Source organism: Periophthalmus magnuspinnatus, chromosome 4 (genome assembly GCF_009829125.3).
Source record: "Periophthalmus magnuspinnatus isolate fPerMag1 chromosome 4, fPerMag1.2.pri, whole genome shotgun sequence".
NCBI classification, from domain to species: domain Eukaryota; kingdom Metazoa; phylum Chordata; class Actinopteri; order Gobiiformes; family Gobiidae; genus Periophthalmus; species Periophthalmus magnuspinnatus.
The window spans coordinates 15,702,908-15,722,210 of NC_047129.1; the positions used below are offsets into that span (position 1 = coordinate 15,702,908).

Sequence of the window (19,303 nt, forward strand, 5' to 3'; positions counted from 1 at the left end):
TATAAAGTTTAGGACCAAGACTCCGATGCGACATGCGCTTACAGGCATCAAATGTAATACAAAGCATTTGATTGTTTTGGGTGGGGTCTTATACACTAGAGCTCAGAGGGAAGAAGAAGAAGAAAAAGAAGGTGACGGGGGACAAGGGCCAATCTGCCTGACAAAAGACCCCCAAAGGGATATAAGCCCTATGAATAGTGGGGATACCCGCTTATGTGTTACTGTGTGTATATATGACTACTATTAGACTCCTTGGACTTGGTGATCATCTTTCTTTCTCTCTCGACCTATATTTTTTCCAACTTCTCCGCTCTCAACCAGATACCCAATTCCCATTTTCATTTTCTCCTCATTGGCCCCCGCTTCTCCCTCCCAAGGTCTATTGCAGGGTCGACCCCGGTTCAATCCCTCCTTGCGGACCTCCAGGCACGTTTCTTATCAGGCCGCAGAGTTAACAGCCCTATGTTGACACTCACTCAGACTGATTGGGAGAAATATATCCTATAGGGTTTCCTTCTAATTTCCGGTCCTTCTTCAGCGAACATTCAAAAAACGATATTACCTTTGTGCATTTGTGGAAAGGGCACTTTTTAATCAAGTGTCTGTCTCAAAAAGCTGCCTATATGCCCAAACCAGAACAAAATGATAAAACTATGCAGAGTCCTATGATGAGGTACTACTTAATGTAATTTGTATATATTTTTTTATACTTTATTCCATTTACCATTGACAAATGCATTGAAAACCAGATACAAATCAATACTAAGACAAGTAGATAGCTGTATTAGAACAAATATAAGACCACATAGACTAGTATACGCCCATGGACCACTATGGAGCCTACTTGTACGACTGAGGGATTACACAGATGTAAATATAAAAGAAAGTACTATTATTTGATGCTGAAAATCACATTCTATTGTCTGAATAAAGACTGTTTTTTATTATCATTGTGGTATCGGGATCAGTATTGAGTCTATTCCTTAGTATCCGAATCGAGTTTGAAATTTTAGCATCAACACTAATTCCACTGAATGTCTTTGTACATTTGTGTGTTGTCAATGAAAGTAGATGTGATTTTTCCTGTCAGCTGTTTGCACAAAACAGCAGAATAGCCCACTCAAAGCCAGGCCATGTAAACACAACATCGTCTGGTGTCCGCTTACAGGATGCAACCAGAGGTGATGTGGAGGTGGATGACTTGAAAGGTGATGTCTGTGCTGGCCCTCATCTGATAAAAAGGAAAATTATTACGCATAAATAAGATACCATTACTATTATAACTTTGAAATCTTCTCGGTCACAATTATAACAATGAGGGATTAAACTTGTACTTTATGTAGTTTACAGTTTATACTCATACTTTCAGCTTCAAACTACTTTTGTCAGTTTTATAGAAAATGACATATAAAGTGGTCATTGATTTGTTTGTTTCCAAGTCAGGAGACACAACTTTTTTTTCTGACAAAACCATAAAGTAAAAAAGAAACACTTTGTAAAGACCAACAAAAACTTTTCCAAATCATCCATTCTTCTGTACACAAAGGTACTTGCAGCGACAGAATGAATGCTGTTGTAGTTGCTTTAAATGTAAGATAGATTCTTTTGGATACAGTGTGATGAATCCAGCCATCACATACGACGTGCTGGTTTGCTGAAAATGAAAAGACTCTGGGAATTGATGTGAATCGACTTGTGAGTGGTACAAAAACGGCACAGCCTTTATGGAGATGTTTTGTATTGAAGCAGCGTCTTAGTCTTCTTTATGTTGGCAAAAAGGAACAAAACACGACGTCACAGTGTCTGGAGGCAGTTTGAGTGCTCCATCGTCTGTGAAAGGCTTGTTGCATAAGTTTGTGCGTGTCTCTTTTAAGTGCGTTTATTATAAAAGGACTTCACTGATGTGGTTTTCATTTTATTTGCTTCACAGTTTTAAGATGTTTAAGATGTACCAGTTTGTAAGTCAGTTGACAGCACAATGTTCTCGTTTTAAAGGAAATTATTATAATGGATTACCACTATGTTAGTGTTAATATCAAAGCAATTCTGTCAACTGAGCAAAAAAAGTTTAGAGTGAAGATGTTTTGCAGCTCATCCGAGAGGCTTCTTTAGTTCTGGTCACTTTGCTGATGGACACTACCGTGTTTTGATTAAAAACAGTAGGGCTAGCCAGTATGCTAATAGGTGTGAGAGTAGCCATTAGGGGCCTGAACGATTATGCAAAATATGACTCAAGCACAGTTCACACTTAATGTAGTTCAATAGGCCTAGCTAACGAATATAAACTGTGTACAAATAAGTGTATTAGTTTCAGCGTATTATAATAATGTAAGGAATATTGATCAAATATTTATTTACTCCAAAGGGAAATGATTAAGTGAGTGTAGACAGGGATTTTTGTCTTGCCTCCTTAGACTAGTATATCCAAATCATATTAACTGCAAATTAACAGCAAATTTTAGTTATTAGAAGCAATGTCTTCCAAGCTATTTTGATTTAGAAATACAAAACGATGTAAACAAGCGTTAAGACAGCTACAGTACATCCAGAAATATAATAATATATAAAATTAAGAAACACTCACCAGCCCCTTTGGTCACCACCAGTTTGGGTTTGCTGCGTGCCCCGTCCCCTTTGGTGGTGTAGGCTGCCACAGTGATGGAGTAAGTGGTGTCGGGTTTGAGTCCTCCAATCACCATTTCCTGTGGGCCAAGAGAGAGAGAGGGCAGATAGACAACAAGAACAATGTCAAAATAAATTCTGAAATGTACCTCCCCCACTCATGCACTTCAAACTGACTAGTCCCCAATGTTAATCTCTGTTTAGTGTGTTTCCAGGTTCTTTCATCTTTTTTCATTCTTGAGGCATGCAGAACCGCTTTCCTCTCTGCATCATGGAAAACCATAACCTTATGTCAAGTCTTGAGAGCAGGAGGGATTTAAGGTATGTAACCACCCATCCTCCACAAAGGCCTGCCAAATAATCACTAAAGTGACATATTATTTAAAAAAATATATATAGATTCTTGTTGCTCAGTATTAATCATGTGTATGTTTTCTTTGCACTACAGGAAACCTCTTTTACAGAATAACATAGTGAGTTGTATATGTCAATTGCCAAGTAATTACAGCTAGGAGTCATATCTACTATTTTCAGTGGGATTTTGTAGCAATTTTTTTATTTACAATATGGTAAATTTTGAATCGTGCTTTATGTTTTTATATCAGTGGCATAAAGTTGTCTTCAACATTTTTTTTTTTTTTTACTTTTATGTGAAGCACTTTGGGCAGCTGAAGTTGTATTTAAATGTGCTCTATAAATACAATTGAATTGAATTTATCATATTTTCTACAGCAATACATCGCATGTGTTATCGCGGCAGGAAGAGGCCGATTCTGCACTGCATCAATCAACATGTTAACTTTTTGATAAATACACGCTATCCGGACCATCCAAACTGCATTTTACATTTTAACAACTGCCATTAACTTTCCTTAAGTTCTTTTCAAAGGGTGGTTTTGGATCAATCCTAATGAATCTTTCAAAGGGCAGGTTTGAATGAATTCACAAGGAGCTTTTTAACAGGCAGGCTGGCAGTCGGGTGGCCTGCCAGGAAGTACTTATAGCCTGGAAGCTAAATGAGCTATAATTTTTGTGAGACAACTGAGATGGCTTTTGTCTTTTATCTAATGCTGCCACATAATAGATTTTGCCATTTTGCATAAGAATTAAACCTTGACTGACTCCCTTGCAATAGTTCATTAACCAGGTATTTGAATAAAAACCCCATGCAACAGACTTTAAATGAATGTTGTAGATGTAATTTAAAGGTCCTAGATTACACAAAATTGACTCTTATGAGATTTTAACCGTGTTACAGTGTTGTTACCTCCTCAAAAACATACCTGGAGTTGCGTTTTGTTTCATTCGCATATGTTTGAGTAACGTTTTATTATTAGTCTGTCTACATCTCCAAAGCTCAAAACGCTCTTTTCCACCTTGTGATGTCATGAAGTGGTAGTTTTCAAGTAAACTGTTACCTTTTATTCAGTAGAAATGGGCAATTCCAGGTCTTAAATTATCCAAATGATTGAGCAATTCCTGTTTTACCACATGACATCACAAGGTGGTACAGAGTGTTTACAGTTTGAGAGAAGAACACAGCCTAAACTTGCAGGATTTGTGTGTTTAACATGTGTGTATGAAACAAAACACAACTCCGGGTCTGTTTGTGACGAGGAAACGACATTAAAACACAGATTAGAAAACAGCGTAATATGGGCCCTTTAAAAAACAGAGTCTAAATAAAAGAAAATATCTATGTCAATCTATGTCACCACACACAAAAAAACTGAGGGGAAAAACCCACAAAGACGTAGATCAGAGCACAACACAAAACATAGTAAAGTAACACACAGCAGGGCACGAGTAGCATTGGCATTCCAAGCACAGCGGGCAGTGGATATTGCATCAGCCTCCATTTTGTAGAAGCTCGCTGGTAATACACGGTTCTTATTTTCATTAGCTCTGTAACGATAGGTTGGCCATACATTTGAGCACAACTTTATTATTCAATCCACTGAGTAAGTCTTGCAGGCCTTGTGCAAATTGGGAGTCAACTGGTCCGCTCTGACAATGTTGATGCAATACCCGCTGTTTGCACGATGTCAGTTACACACAGCACTCAGAGGAAACGTGGTACTCACATATTCGGCTGTATCGTCCGTTTCCCACTAACCCACCACACCAAAGACAAGTGTGTGTAGAGAAAGCAGTGATTTTAAAAGAGAGAGAAGGAAGAAACAGCACTGTGAGAGGTGGAAGATTTAAGGCTTTGGGGAGCAGAAATAGGCCATTGACTTTGGTTAGGGCACGAAAAGAGAAGCCATTTGCAGCTTATGTTATATATAAAGAAACATGGGCGGATCAGTAGCAAGTTGGTCTGCTTACATGTTAAAGAAGTACTGTTGCGCAGTTCTAAAATATATCTTAACAATGCCTACATTCATCTGAAAAATATAGGTTTTGGGCTCTTTTTGCAATGCAGCTTACCACTGTTCCTTCCTGTGTTGTTTAGCCTGTTCCATCAAAGCTATAATTTCCACAGGGATGATTGCTACTGTGTGCAAACTCCTGCTTCAATTCAGTAGCATTTTGACACAAGTTTTGTAAAAGACGAAAAGTGCCATACAATTACTATATGTTATGTTTTGGTCAAGGTTTTCATGCATGTTTACAGAGGGCGTTAGTGTTATTTTCAACCTTCTCTTTTTGGTGCATGGACACAATCAAACTTTTTATAGCTCTTGTCGCCACGAAGCCCGGGTCTGGGGATACTAATAAAAAAACGCCGAGCCAAAAGAGGCAGCAGACGATGAGTGAAGCTTTCATTACAGTTCCCGTTGTGGGCTGCGGTGGAGGAGACGATGACGACAATACAAAATGAAATACAACTGTGTAGAACTCCTAGATTCTATAAAACTAGGTGTGATGGCCAAGGCAAGGACAGTGACATTACACTGAACATATTTTCCTATAGTGAACTTCTGCAAAACTATCAGCTTATCTTATTAGCTATTAAAAGGCTACGCACATAAACTTTGAGAATGTATATTTGAAGTTTTCAGATGATGATTTTGTCAGGTTTTGCAGTCGCTCTCTCTATCAAGGCTTGGGACTGACACGGGTGCTCTGTTGTGACCCATTGTGGCTGGATTCGGTAGCATGTTTTGTTGAGGATCAATGAAATAGCCTCCTGTATATCGGTGGTTTTCAGATTATAGAATGTGTTTATGTCATTCTCCCAGATGGGGGAACAAGAGCCAGATTTCAATATTGCCTTGAAAATATCTAAAAGGTAAATACACAAATATTGAACTTGATAATCTTGATTACTGACTAGGCCCATTAACTTCTTACATCACAACAAAAATCAGCATTTTAGCAATATTAATTTTAACTTTCTCCCATCTGTATTAAATAACATTGGCGAGGAGACTAATGTGATGTCATCTGAAACCCAGCAGTACTGTGATGATGTGATATTTCGTGCTTAACTCAGAGTTGACGCCTTATGTTGTTCTTGTAACTGTTTATATGTTGTTGTTGATGCAGCTGTTTTGGCATGTGATACTGGGCTGCTGTCCTGACAAGTTGACGTATTCGCCCGTTACTACTTAGTTTTGGAGACTGGCTCTAGTAAACGACGACTAGAACCTGCGCATCAGCTTGTCGGCAAAAAACAAAAGCAGTTAAATTAACAACAGCAGCAACAGTTACAAGAACAACAAAAGGTGTCAACTCTGAGCTAAACACAAAATATCACATCATGACAGTATTATTTGTGATTAGTCAATTTTATTTTTATATATAAGCTAGCATGAATAGGAGAAATGTTATTATATAAAACATAAATTACTATTGTGAGTTGTGTAAAAACTATTATAACTCAAACACTGGACTAGAATTACGATCATACCTGGGCATCTGCAAGCATCACGTCCTTGATGAGTGGAAGACCCCGAGACTCCCCATTTTCCACACGCACATAGTGGACCTGGTAGCCTCGGATCTGACCGTGCTGTTTCCCAGGTATCAGTGAACGCCACATGACTTTTAACGCAGTGGAGTTCAGAACTTCCACTTCTACTCGCCTTGGAGGAGCCCCTGGAACTGAGAACAAAAACACAGTGTAGGTATATATGAGCACACGGGTCGCTTCATATAATCCAATCTTCCTTAGACTATACACCTTGTCATAATCCAAATCTGACTTTAGTTTTATCCTTTCATATCTTTACACTTGTTATAAAATGTTACTATACAATGCCAGAGCTGCTGTGTGTTAAACCAGTGTGCAGTTATGAGAAAATCGTCTGGACTTAAGGTTGTCACTACACTGGACTCACCGTACATCATTGTCAGAGGGATCTTTGAGATGTTGTGGTAATGGATGTGAAATGGATTGTGGAGAATACCAGCCAATGTCAGACATCTGTCCAGCTGTCATCTGCGCTGTGACATGCCACATTTATACTTGTCACTCCAGCTATGCACTGTGTACTTTCCTCTTTCATTTTTCTTTGCATCCAAAAAACTCATGCTCAAAGTGTATTCAATTTTCTATATTTTACAGTCAAATTCTACAATAGGTACAGCTAACGTGACTGACACTGGCTTTTATAAAATTACAACAATAACGGCTCGAACCATTTGAGTAATTTGATTTTAAACGCGCTTCTTATGGTGTACCACATTCTCCGTAACTATGGAAGTCTGACAATTAAACATAATGAATTGTAACCTGCAGGTATTCAGCCAATCTGACACTTTTAAGAGGCTTGATTGATTTGTGAGGGAAAACAATATACCTCTTAACTCCTGCTCAGCACGTGACTTGTATATGACCTTGTGGTATACCGCACCGATAATAGTGTCTGGTATTCTCTTAAAAGCCGATAAATCAATGTTAAGTGCCGGGTCTGGTAAATGAGATTTGGCTCTGTTTAACAGCAGTGTGCTTGATTTCCCAGGTGCACTGTGTAAACCTTAGATTTGATCATTTTGAGGTTCTACATCAACGGTTCTGAAAATATTTTGCTTTCGTAGTACTATAGTTATTTGATTGTAATGTGTTTTTACAAAAATAACGATAAAAAGTCTCTACTAACGCTAAATGAGTTAAGAAACCAGTCCAAACCAGTTTCATGTCAAATAGAAATCATAAAGCTGGATTAATTTCAGCCAAAACTAGGATTAAACAGGACTGTTTTATAACTAGTCCAGGATCAAACCAGCTTCTCATAGTGACCGGGGATTTTGTATCATTGTAACATTAACAGAAAACTAAGGCAGGGCGATACAATGAAAGTTTGTATTATTTATTTTTTCATTTAAACTGATGTATGACGTGTTTTTATCTCTCATTGTCTCATTAAAACAGCTGAAATATAGAATTCTTGTCTGAACTCAAATCTCAATCAAACTTCGAAAAAGCTCCCAGCTCTACGGAAATCTAAACAACCTTATTTTGAGTTACAGACAGCACATCACGGTAACTACACGCATTACATTCACATACCATCTTCATCAGTGCGGCAGACCATGGGCTCGCTCTCTGGCCCCGCCCCCACCGCAGTGAGCGCCGACACACTGACGCTGTACTGGGTCCACTTCTCCAGACGCTGCAACAGGACCTGCTCCTCGGCCGCAGACACGCTGGCCTCCTCCATCACGTCTCCGTCATCACCAGCCCCACCTTCGGCCCCGCCCACCACCTGGTAGCGCACCTTATACCCCGCCAGCTCACCGTTCTGACTCTTCACGGGTGGGGGGCGCCAACTTACCAGAAGGGTGGTGGAGCTGGCGCTGTTGCATTTAATGTCTTGAGGGGGGGCTGAGGGCTCTGGTGAAGTGGACAGGGTAAAGGAAGGGTATAAGGAGGGGTGGGGGGAGCAAGGTAGAGGAGACCATTGGAGAGGGGGAGGGAGGAAGGAGGAAGTGAAAAACAAAAATAAAAGATGGGAGAGATAAAGAAAATGACCAAAGGAAAACTTCAAACAAAAATAAAAGAAGCGTAAGTCAACGTAACTGCAAAATTAAAATATTACACAAAAGTTAACAAAAACAAGCAGGCAAATGGAAAAGTAAAAGACATATGGGGGATGGTACTATCTTTAGTAATAGTGAATCAAGGCGTTTCCATGGAGATCCATCTACAGGACCGAGCACGTTAAATGTTTTGGGTAAATTAAAATTGTATATGATCAATTTTACACATTATCTATTGTATTTAAACAGACAAGGAAACATCTAAACAGCTCATAAGTCTGAATTATGCTTTCACTGACAGCTAAATTAAACGTGAAATGCAGTAAATAGCCAACATTAAAAATGATAGAGCACAAGATGCACAAGAAACAGGCTTGTGTCTACTATTGCATTGTACTTGTAGCTCACTGAAGATACATTTAATAGTACTGTGTTCAAAAATAATAATATTTGAGGCATAACACTGTATTACATTTACCTCGGTGTCAACAACCAAACTCTCGAATGCACTAACTGTATTTATGTAGTTGAATATAGCCACAGAGAGCGTACACCAAGAAGCATAAGTCATTTCACTGAACCCTTCCCTTTTGCTTAGCATGTTCTGAAGCTTCACATGTGAGAACCTTCTGTATCAAACCCGCTCTAATCTCAGACACAGCATGGACTCGGCCAAAGACTGCACTGTGCCAGGAGCGATAAAAAGCCTCCTTTTCCACTCAGTATTTAGGATTTTATGTCGGAATATAACTATGTATACAGGATATTTCTATTTTAAAGTCTAGCTGCCAGCCTTGTTCATTATTACTCTATGTTACATGATGGTAAGTTAACATACAAATAACATATAAACTGAAATCATAATTCAAATAAAGTAATAATACAGTTTTCACATTCTGATACAAAATAAATAAAAATGATTTGAATGGCATTAAACAATATATTCAGAAACCAGATGACAACAACTAGGCTTGAAAATAAAAATACAAAAAACAAAACAAATTCAATACTCTACAGGAACATAAATTAAAATGACACTGAAAAAAGTAAAATAAAGCAAGTCACAAGTATTGTCTGCACTATACGTACCTGACTCCCAAAACACAACATTTTTAAGACTTTCTTACCAACAGCACCCAACTACAACAATATGCAGTCGGCGAGACATAACGCTATCCCTCCTATGGCAAGATTTTTGGGGTAGATTAAAATATTCAAAAGACAATTGTAATTGTCAGCCATCTTGGGGAGGGAGAGAGTTAGCTCCGTGCTGTAGCCAGGACTGTTTTAATTCTCATGTATCTTTTGGGCCAGAGGGTCTGCAAGACTGTGAGAGTGGAAGTCATCTAAAATTCTTCCTGCCTTGTACCCACACTGCTTCTTAAATAATTTCTTTGTATAAATCCCATTTCATAGACCTACAGTTGGTGCCACTTTCTGAACTGTTGTGGAAGACCGAAAGCCTGTATAGCGAGATTCATCAAAGTTTAACAACGCTGGCTCAACTTTGCTTTCAAAAAAATGACAAAAATAAACAAAACTCAAGACAAGTACAAGGCGTCCTCCCACTGCACACATCAAGTAGAAGAGGACCAAGAAGCCAATGCCAAAACCGCTATCTGTGTCCAATGTTCTTATTTACTTATGTTCTTACTGGATTTCCACTCCTTTTCAGCTTCATATTGTATTCGCAAGCCCTATATGTCAAAACTGATCTCCCAGTTTTCAATCTTGCTGAAAAACGAGGGCAGTGGATCTGACAGTGACCAAGCTATCATAGTGCACAGGCCTCCCTACAGCCGATAACAGTTTAAAGTCTTAAGATTTAATAAACCGCATATCCCATAGGGCTCGCTGGGTGGATTACGGATGCTAGAACTATACAAGGCATAAAAGAAGAGGAGACTCAGCTAATACGCCACTTGGGTTCTTTTGAAACTTCCCTGAAAGACTCACGCTAAATGCTTTTTGACAAATTATTAGTCATGTCAACACCCATTCACTTTCAAGTGTGCTGAGGCTGCTTGTGAAAAGGCGGCAGTGTCAACTCGTAGTGCCATACCTAATCATTACGAATAGCAGATTTACACATCTTAACTCAATCACTGACTTCTAGACGCTGTAAAACATACTACTCTTTATGAGGCGTCGACTCTTTAAATAACACAGGTTCCCCGTTGCTGTTTAGAGGAATCTGAATTGTATTGTAGCATGAAGCGAAATGACAGACTGTTGGCATTTGTAGATCATTATGGAATTAATCCTCTCCAGTGCCAAATGGACATGCTAGGGCTCACACAGATATTCCAATACATCTAAAACCCTCACGCAATTACAGTAAGTGGGGGGAGCTAAACTGCTTGTTTGGCTGAATACAAGGGATTTAGAATCTGCCACTTTAATTTGAGAGATAGCACTTGACTGGGCTACTGGCAGGTTCAAGGTATAATCTAAATGTGTAACAAAGCCTGACAATCCAAGAGGCCTGGTTTATAGCTCATTGCAAAAGCATGAAATTAATTGTGACGCTATGAAATGGGATTCTTATCTGGCACTTCTCGGCCAGCGGAGTTCGCTAACACCCACAGCTACGGGTCTATCGGAGGTCTTTGTGAAGAATGTCAGAACAGCTCCGCACTCTCGGATTGTGGACACACTCTGGCCACGTCTGAACGTCTCAAAGAAACTGCGTCTCTACCTGCCCGGACCCCAGCTGCGTTACCCAGAAGGCCTTGCTTCTGTAAGAGAGCCGCTCGCAGGTTACATCATGGATAGAAAAATGCTCGTAAGAATCCAATGTAATGACAGAGGTGCTTTCTGCCTCCTCTGAAAATGTTTTCCATCAGTCACATTGGGGTAAATAAGGACTCAAATGGAGCAGAGATTGTTGCTGTAGTTAATTTTTATGATGTCCAGGCCAAATGGCTCCCCTGACGATAGCCTTTGGTAATGCTGCTTGGACCGAGCGCAAACTTCAACGATCTGTGAACATTTTGTACCGCACATAATGGCCAACATAGCAAACAGCAAAATTGTACTTTTCGATCTGTCTGGGGCGATGGCAGAGGGATTCAGTCTGCCACACAATGCAGAGCAATAAAGGAGAAATTTATATGGTTGCAGGTAAAAACACTGTAATAAAAAACACTTAGTAGTAGTGGTATAATAAAACAAACAAACTATAAAGTAGGAGTTTTAGTTGTCTTTACTACTTTTGAAATAGATCATCGCCATTATAAACTACTCAGCAATAGTCATTTTTGTCCTAATTATTTAACCTCTTTTTCAGTAAAATCTACAAACGTCTAGTAAAGTTATGACAGATTGAATCCCCCAAACCAAAGACAATCACTTACCTCCAGGTATCCAATGATTATGTAAGTTTTTGTATTCTGAGAAGAATGTTACTTAGAGACTGAGAAGTCTGACTGACTGAACCATAACAGATGGATAAATCACTAAGACAACCAGGAAGTCAATATGGGAGCAGAACCAATCACAATGCCCGCAAGTAATAGGAACCAATTATTTTTATGCAATGCAATTTCTTAGTGTGAACCTAGCCTAAAATAATAAATAAAAATGAACTGAGTCTCTCATCTAGAAGTTTGTGAACATAGAGTATGGGCAGCTGCCATGTGTATGCCTGTGCAGCGTATTGCATTTGTGTTACTTGGAGCTGCTGGGGACTCAGGTTCTTCTAAGATCCCAGCAGGACACAAAGATAGCAGTGGGTCAGTATTTGAAGTGACGCCAATATACTTTCATACATTTCAGAAAGAAATACAAGAAATTAATAAATAAATCAAACTTTTTTTTGCTCAACATAAAAGGAAGAGGACACAAAGTGAGCAAGGTGATGCCAAGCCATTCCAAGGAGAGCTTTTGTTCCATTGCGCAGGGGAATGAGTGGCAAAAACAGAGAGTTGAAAAGGGGTGATGTAAGAGGAGCAGTGCAGTGTATCCAGTCCAGTCAGCTCACCGCTTCACATCAAATGCAGAGTGCGCTCACAGAAACCTACTACATATCGACAGGTGATGATTTGCACACGCACTCAGGAGACGTCAAGACAGAATGGAGCTGGATGAACAGTGTTTTCATGCCTGAATCTGAGTTTAACTGTGCAGTTAGTCAACAGTTCTTAACAGCAGCCTCAGAGGACAAAATGGTGGTGCATGCAAGTTTGCTCATTGTCACCGCTAACTGTGTAGCAGCTGTCTAAAGTAAGACACAAAATAAATACACAACATAAATGAACAGTGTAGTGGTTGTTCCAAGAGCCACTACAGCAAAGTTGTGAGGCTGCAGTCAACAAGCTGCACTGGAAACAAAAGATTTGTTAAAATGTGTCCATCAAGGTCCTCTTAAGATAGTTATGAATACTTGAAATGATGAATTAAAATACTAACACTAATTTATAATACACAATATGAATAGAGTAAGAATATTATTATAAGATTATTTTATAGTGACATTGGATGCACAAAAATGCTATTCTAACACACTTCTTAAGAGGACCTTGGCAGTTCCAGTGAAAAACAACATTTTGTGTCAATATCAAAAAGAAAGTGAGTTTGCTGTCAACTTGTAGGTAAAACAAAACAAATAAAGTTAATGAGAGAATAAAGCAAAGGCCAAACTTGTTCTAGTTTAGAGTGCTCAAATTTGGCATGACGGCGTATCCCTATTAGTTGAATTACCTTACACAACTATACAAAGATACAACAAGTTTGAACATCTACAAACATTAATTCATAGCATATAAAATATTAACCACCGCCACAACCCTGAAAGTCCCTTTGCAAAAAGTTGTTAACTCACAAAAACACATACGCAAGTGACAAAGATGAATAAAAAGGCTACATACTGGCTTGCAAGGTCCTCTGAGTAATGTCATTGGTAAAAGCTCCAATCCCTTTGTTAGAGATAGCTGCCAAGGAGAAGTGGTACTCTGTGTTGGGCCGCAGACCTTCTACGACGTACGAAGACGTGGGTCCAAATGTTTTCACCATCTGTCAGGTGTGGAAGAAAGAATTATAATAATGACCATTCAAAAACTTTTAAGATTTACAAACTTTATTTGACCTCATATCACAGTTTGAACTAGAGCTGTGTCATATTATAACACTGGTCATGTGCAATTACCATAGACTCTATATATAAATGGACATAGCTAACCTGCTAGCTTGAAAGTGAGCATGGTCGCGCTTCTGGCTCCATCGACTCCAATTCACTTTCTATTGAAAAACTGTCTCCCCTCTCTCCGTAACTGCTGCTGTCAGGCTCGTCATTTTGCTCTTAAAATGTTTGTATTAACCTCATCATCCTGGGTTTTTAATTTAGCTATTCGTAAATCAACATATGAACATTAATAATAGACAAATCAGGTGCCTTCTTTTCCCCCTACTTATTACGTGTAAAAGATTGTAAGATTTAGGTATTTAAAATTATATTAAGAGTAGCGTGAAAGAACGTATAACCAAAGACTTAAACAATTACCTGAGATCCAGAGCCTTCTCTATAGTGAAGTTTATAGCTGATGATGCCTTCTTTCTCATAGGCCGGCTCCCAGGTGAGTTCAATGCTGGTGTCAGACACAGCACCAACCTGGAATTTGGACGGCTGACCAGGAACTTGAGTGAAAAAAAAAGATATAAAAACATATAATGATTATGAACTAGTCAAACAAATTCACAGTCAAAAGTTTTCTTGCCATTGTCAGCAAAACAGAATTCACAAACTAGGAACATGCTTCGACAGTACAATAAAATATCAGACTGAATATGATTAAGCTCTGATCTTTGGTAAATAATGGCAAGCATCGCAGACGCTATTATTACACAGAAATGCATTTGGTATGCGTCATTGCCAGACAACGTCGCATTAACGTCAAATGCCATCTGTCATGAAGTATTTTAAAGGAACATTAGACAACAATAACCTTGAGTCATTTTGAAACAATTTTAGTTGGGAAAAATAGACAGAGATCATTATGAATACACCAGACTGTATTCATTTCAAAATCTCACCTCCTTGCAGCACTTTGACGTGTATGGGTTCCGAGAAGGGACCATCGCCGACAGAGGTAAACGCCAGCACTTTGATGGTGTATGTCTCTTGGGGCACGAGGCTCTGTATAGTGGTGATGATGCTGTCCTGCACATTGTGGATCTGCCACAGGTGAATTGACTGAGAATCATCCATGGTGTAATATACTCGATAGCCCTTGATTTGCCCATTAGGCTCTTCCGGTTCTTCCCAGCGCACCATCATAGTGTTCTGGGATATGATCTGCGCCTGGATGTTTCGTGGCGGGCTGGCAGGTGCTTGTTCTCCAGTTCTTGTTTCAACAGGCTCGCTGGGAGGACCTTGGCCGATTGTGTTGACGGCTGAGACCCGGATCTCATACTCGGTGTTGGGGTAGAGGCCGCCAATGCTGTAGCGTGTGGTGGTGATGTCATCCACAGTCTCGTATTTGCTGTCTGGGGACTTGGCGCGATACTGGATTATGTAGTAGGTGACAGGATCTGGGTTGCCAGAGTCCCAGGTGATCGTAACGCTGGTGGCAGTGGTTTCAGTGACTACGGGGGTACCTGGAGGCTTGGGTAGAGCTGTGAGAGGAAGGGGAAGAAAAGATTTTTGTTTCATTGGCGTGGCCCAGTAATAACAGATGTATTAACCATTTTCAGAAAAAAATGCATTTGTTTTCTTACATTTGACAGTGATCTGTGCCACAGCTTCGATGATGCCCAGGCTGCTCATGGCCACACAGGTGTAGTTGGCTGACTCACGGACACTGCTCAGTTCCAGAACATTCCTGCCCACAGGCATCTCATCCTCCGGAGTCAGGTCCTCAGAGTTAAGCATCCATTTGACGTAAGGCATGGGTGACCCCACTGCCACGCATGTAATGTTCACACTGCCACCGGGCATAATCTCCTGACTGGTCGGTGGGATGGAGAAACGAGGCGGCACCCGGCGGACTGAAGGCATGAGGAAGGGGAAGAGGTTGACAAGGGAATCAAAAAGAGAGAAAGAGAGGTAACAAAAGAGACAGATGAAAATGGACCCTCTTAAATGATCATAAAAGGTCCAACATGGTAAATGTGGTACTAAACACAAATTAACAAAAGTTTTCAAAACATAAAAATATACAAATAATGAGAAGGAACTAAACTAACAGAACTGCTTCAACAACAATATAGATTAACAATTAAGCAACGATTCATAGCAACAAGGTTCCATTGACCAATATTTGACCCATCACAGCACAATTAAAGACACAAAAATCTATTATGAGTTTCTCATCTTTGAACTGCTAATATGTTTGGCTAAAGTGCAACCTGATCACCATGTAAAAGAGCACCCATGTGATTAGTATCACATTAGGCCAATGTGGCAACCTGGAACTTCCTGTCCTCTCTGGCACTCATGCCAAATAGGAAGTCCACCATTACAGGCTTCTCCCATAGCACAGGAAGTGTAGGGTTACATGGCTATTGACAATCTCTGCATTCTCCAAGAACACTTGAGTGTTCTTGACACCTGTCTCTAGCTACTACCTGTTTATCTTAAAGATGAGAAACTTTAATCAGATTTTTGTGGTGTAGGGTAGATCCACTGGACAAAGCCTTATTAAGATCTGACACGGTTCCATTGATAGATGCAGCTATCAGTTTCACAGACAGCATGCATAAATAGACCGAGGTAAATTAAGGAATAAATGATAACAAAATCAGATATAAAAATTGAGATAAAATGCATAGAGGAATATAACTGAAGGGTCGCTAGCATGCCCAGACAAAAGACGACTGGAGAGAGTAGAAGTAGACAAGACTGAGGAGTAACTGAGGATAGAAGGAAGAGCTGGAGTAACAGGGAGAGAGATAGGGGAGGTTTGGAGGAGGGTAAAGGAGGGGTAACCCGCTTCAGTGCTGTGTAAACATTATTGTTTCTTCAGCTAATGTGACAAAATGTGATGGTGGCACATTGTCACATCGCAGTCCCACTTAACACAAAATCAATACTGAGGAACAAGGTATGTGCCTAAAACTGAATATATTATTTGTTGCTAAAGACAGTACTATCACATAGTGTTGAGTCAAGAAATTCAGACAACAAGAAAAAGAAGCATAGACGATGAGAGGAGAATGAAATCCCTAAGTGGGGGACAGTAAGGAAGGAGTTTATATCTCATGGATCGGAGCTGGCTTTGAGTGAGGGGGGTTGAGAATGACTCTGAGACTGAATTGTAGCAGATACTTGTGTGCAGTTATATTGTCAATGTATACCAGTGTCTAATTATGAGTGTGCGTGTGTACAGTATGTAAGAGTTTGAAACACATGAGCATGGGTGAGCAAAAACACTGTGAGTGGAATGGATCCCAGCAAACACTCTATGGAATGATCAAGAGGCTTTATACATTAGGAAGAGTACGTTTCATCAGATGAATCCCTTGAATTTGATTTGCCAAACTGTCCTAAAAACACCAGAGTATAAAAATGACCCACATGTGATCTAACATCACAAGTATCATCTCTATACACTATACCAATGTTTTTAGGATATTTCAGCAGCACATTTGTCGGCCACAACACTAACTAGTAGGAGTCATGATATTTTATATTTTTATGATCTATTTTCATTTTCACGTTGTTTGTTGGGACATAAAAACAAAGTAGAACTGATGAGGGACATTAACAGAGAACCAAATGGAAGAGCTGACTCTGGAGACAGGAAGACAGACAGACAGACAGACAGGACAGGGGCAAGAGGAAGCACACGAGGCAGAAGAGACTCAAGCAGCAAAACAGACGATGACAGATGGGCAGGCGACATACTGTACAGTACGCAAAAGGGAGAGGAGAGGGAAGGAGGGAGGAGGAAGGCATAAGTGGGGAGAGAATAAGGAGATTGTGATATCTGAACCAAACCAAGAAAAGAAAGTAAAGACCATGGCTCAAAGTGGTTTGGAGATCTCACACACTGGGGCTTAAAATCAAGATATGGCCACACCTGCCTCCAGCCCACCTTAGGCATTCACCTGGTGCATGTTCATGTGGAATGCTCAGGTGGGCGGGCGCGAGGTGCTGGGACCTGGGAAGGACTAAAGGATGGGATCAGACAGGGACTGAAAGGAGCATTCCAAAATACACCGTGTCGATCCAAATGGGATTCAGATGATCGTTATATGGGACATTCTGACTGATATAAACGGCACAAATATCATCCACCCATGCTGGGGGGGGGATCTGGCCACAACAGACAATGTCCAGGGAATTCTATCACATCTACATCTAGTTGTATGCACGATGCTTATGGGAGATATGCGTACCTGGTAACCCTCCCTCTGCTTTGGGAATTAAGGGTAAATGTTTGCTATTCTTACTCTTACACAAGGATCTGTCTTTGTTCTTGAATTATTTTAATGCTAAACCTGAAAAACAGTCAAGAGCCTCAGCTTGTCCTGACAGAGGGGGATACAGAAATCTGCAACACGGGGAGTGACCTTTTCTTTAGCATTTAATATAATGCTTGTACTACCATGGCAGATCTAATTGCCCAGTCATGCAGTCCCAATGGAAAAATCCATTGAAAAAAAAAAAATCATTGAGATAGGGCCGGAAAAATGTGTCAAAGGCGTTTTGATTTGTAAAAGAAAAAATGTCTCCTAACTGAACAACAAAGTGAAAGGGCAGCCCATTCCTCACACAGACATGCATGGGTGTGGCTATGGCATGAGTGACATATACAGGTGCGCCTCCATCCTCCAGGGCAGTCACCAGAAAACCAATACAGTCCCAAATGTCACCCAAGCCCATCCAAGCATGCCATCCATTCCCAAAATAGCATTGTTCCAGACACACAAAATTAAATGAAATCAAATTAATAAAATGAACAAATCCACAAAAATACTATGTCTGGACAGCATAGACAGTACCGGGGTGCAGCTGAGTTCAACAAAGACATTTGCATCAATACTATTAGATGTTTTCCACAGTAGTTTGTCTCTGCATCACTTTTGTTACCAGTTTTGAAAACTAGTATCGTCAGGGCAAACTAGGTCTGTTTTAGGGGGATTTGTAAGTGTTCATTAATGTTGTGTGCCTGAATGTGCTATTCTCTCCCTGGGGCTCTGGTCAGCCAATGGACCGGGAACTGTGTTGGCTGAGTGAATGAGGTTTCCCCAAAGGAATAGGTCTCTCTTCACCTCTGGCTACCTGCACTGGCAACAAACCCAACGACCACCAAACTCTCAGTGGACTGTCTCCTCTAGTGGGGGTCAACCTTAAAAGTAATGAGCCGTTACATCATCCTGCTATGCTGCCATACAAAAGGGGAGCCCTGTTATGTGCAAATTTTACCATATACGAACATGTGTGCCGGAAGCATGGAAAGGGAAGGAGAAAAAAGCCACGAGGCCAAGGTAACTTGATTCTTAACTATAATTATTGCAGTAAATCATTTGCTGCAAGCAGGATTGCTGTCAAACACTAGAAGTACGACATTTCAAGACAGTCACGCTGTCATTATGCTCTGTTCATCCCTAGCCTACATCTAAACAAAACAAAGAAAGAATCCCAATTGCATGGACAGGCTCCTCATTCACGGAGACCAGGAGCCAGCCGGCCCATTTGGAATTGAGAGAAAATGAAAACAAATGAGTACCTAGCGTTTTGAATAATAACAACAGATAATCTTGTTTCAAGCCCCAATGTGGAGAGAAAGACAAGAAGCCTTATAGTGGACGA

General features: G+C 40.1%; 1 protein-coding gene across 4 annotated transcripts in view; it reads right to left on the minus strand.

Annotated features, from left to right (window-relative positions):
• ptprsa (protein tyrosine phosphatase receptor type Sa) overlaps window positions 1-19,303 on the minus strand; it is a 255,817-nt gene that overhangs the window by 67,151 nt on the left and 169,363 nt on the right. For 3 of the 4 annotated variants that reach the window (XM_055221435.1, XM_033965526.2, XM_055221436.1), the window contains 7 exons: window positions 15,265-15,534; window positions 14,581-15,162; window positions 14,051-14,184; window positions 13,419-13,563; window positions 8,081-8,404; window positions 6,479-6,672; window positions 2,585-2,702 (listed from right to left, as the gene is read on the minus strand). In XM_055221435.1, coding sequence (XP_055077410.1) covers window positions 2,585-2,702; window positions 6,479-6,672; window positions 8,081-8,404; window positions 13,419-13,563; window positions 14,051-14,184; window positions 14,581-15,162; window positions 15,265-15,534 — 1,767 coding nt within the window. Of the gene's footprint in view, window positions 1-2,584; window positions 2,703-4,706; window positions 4,734-6,478; window positions 6,673-8,080; window positions 8,405-13,418; window positions 13,564-14,050; window positions 14,185-14,580; window positions 15,163-15,264; window positions 15,535-19,303 lie in introns of all 4 variants that reach the window. The other variant, XM_055221437.1, reaches the window with a different exon arrangement.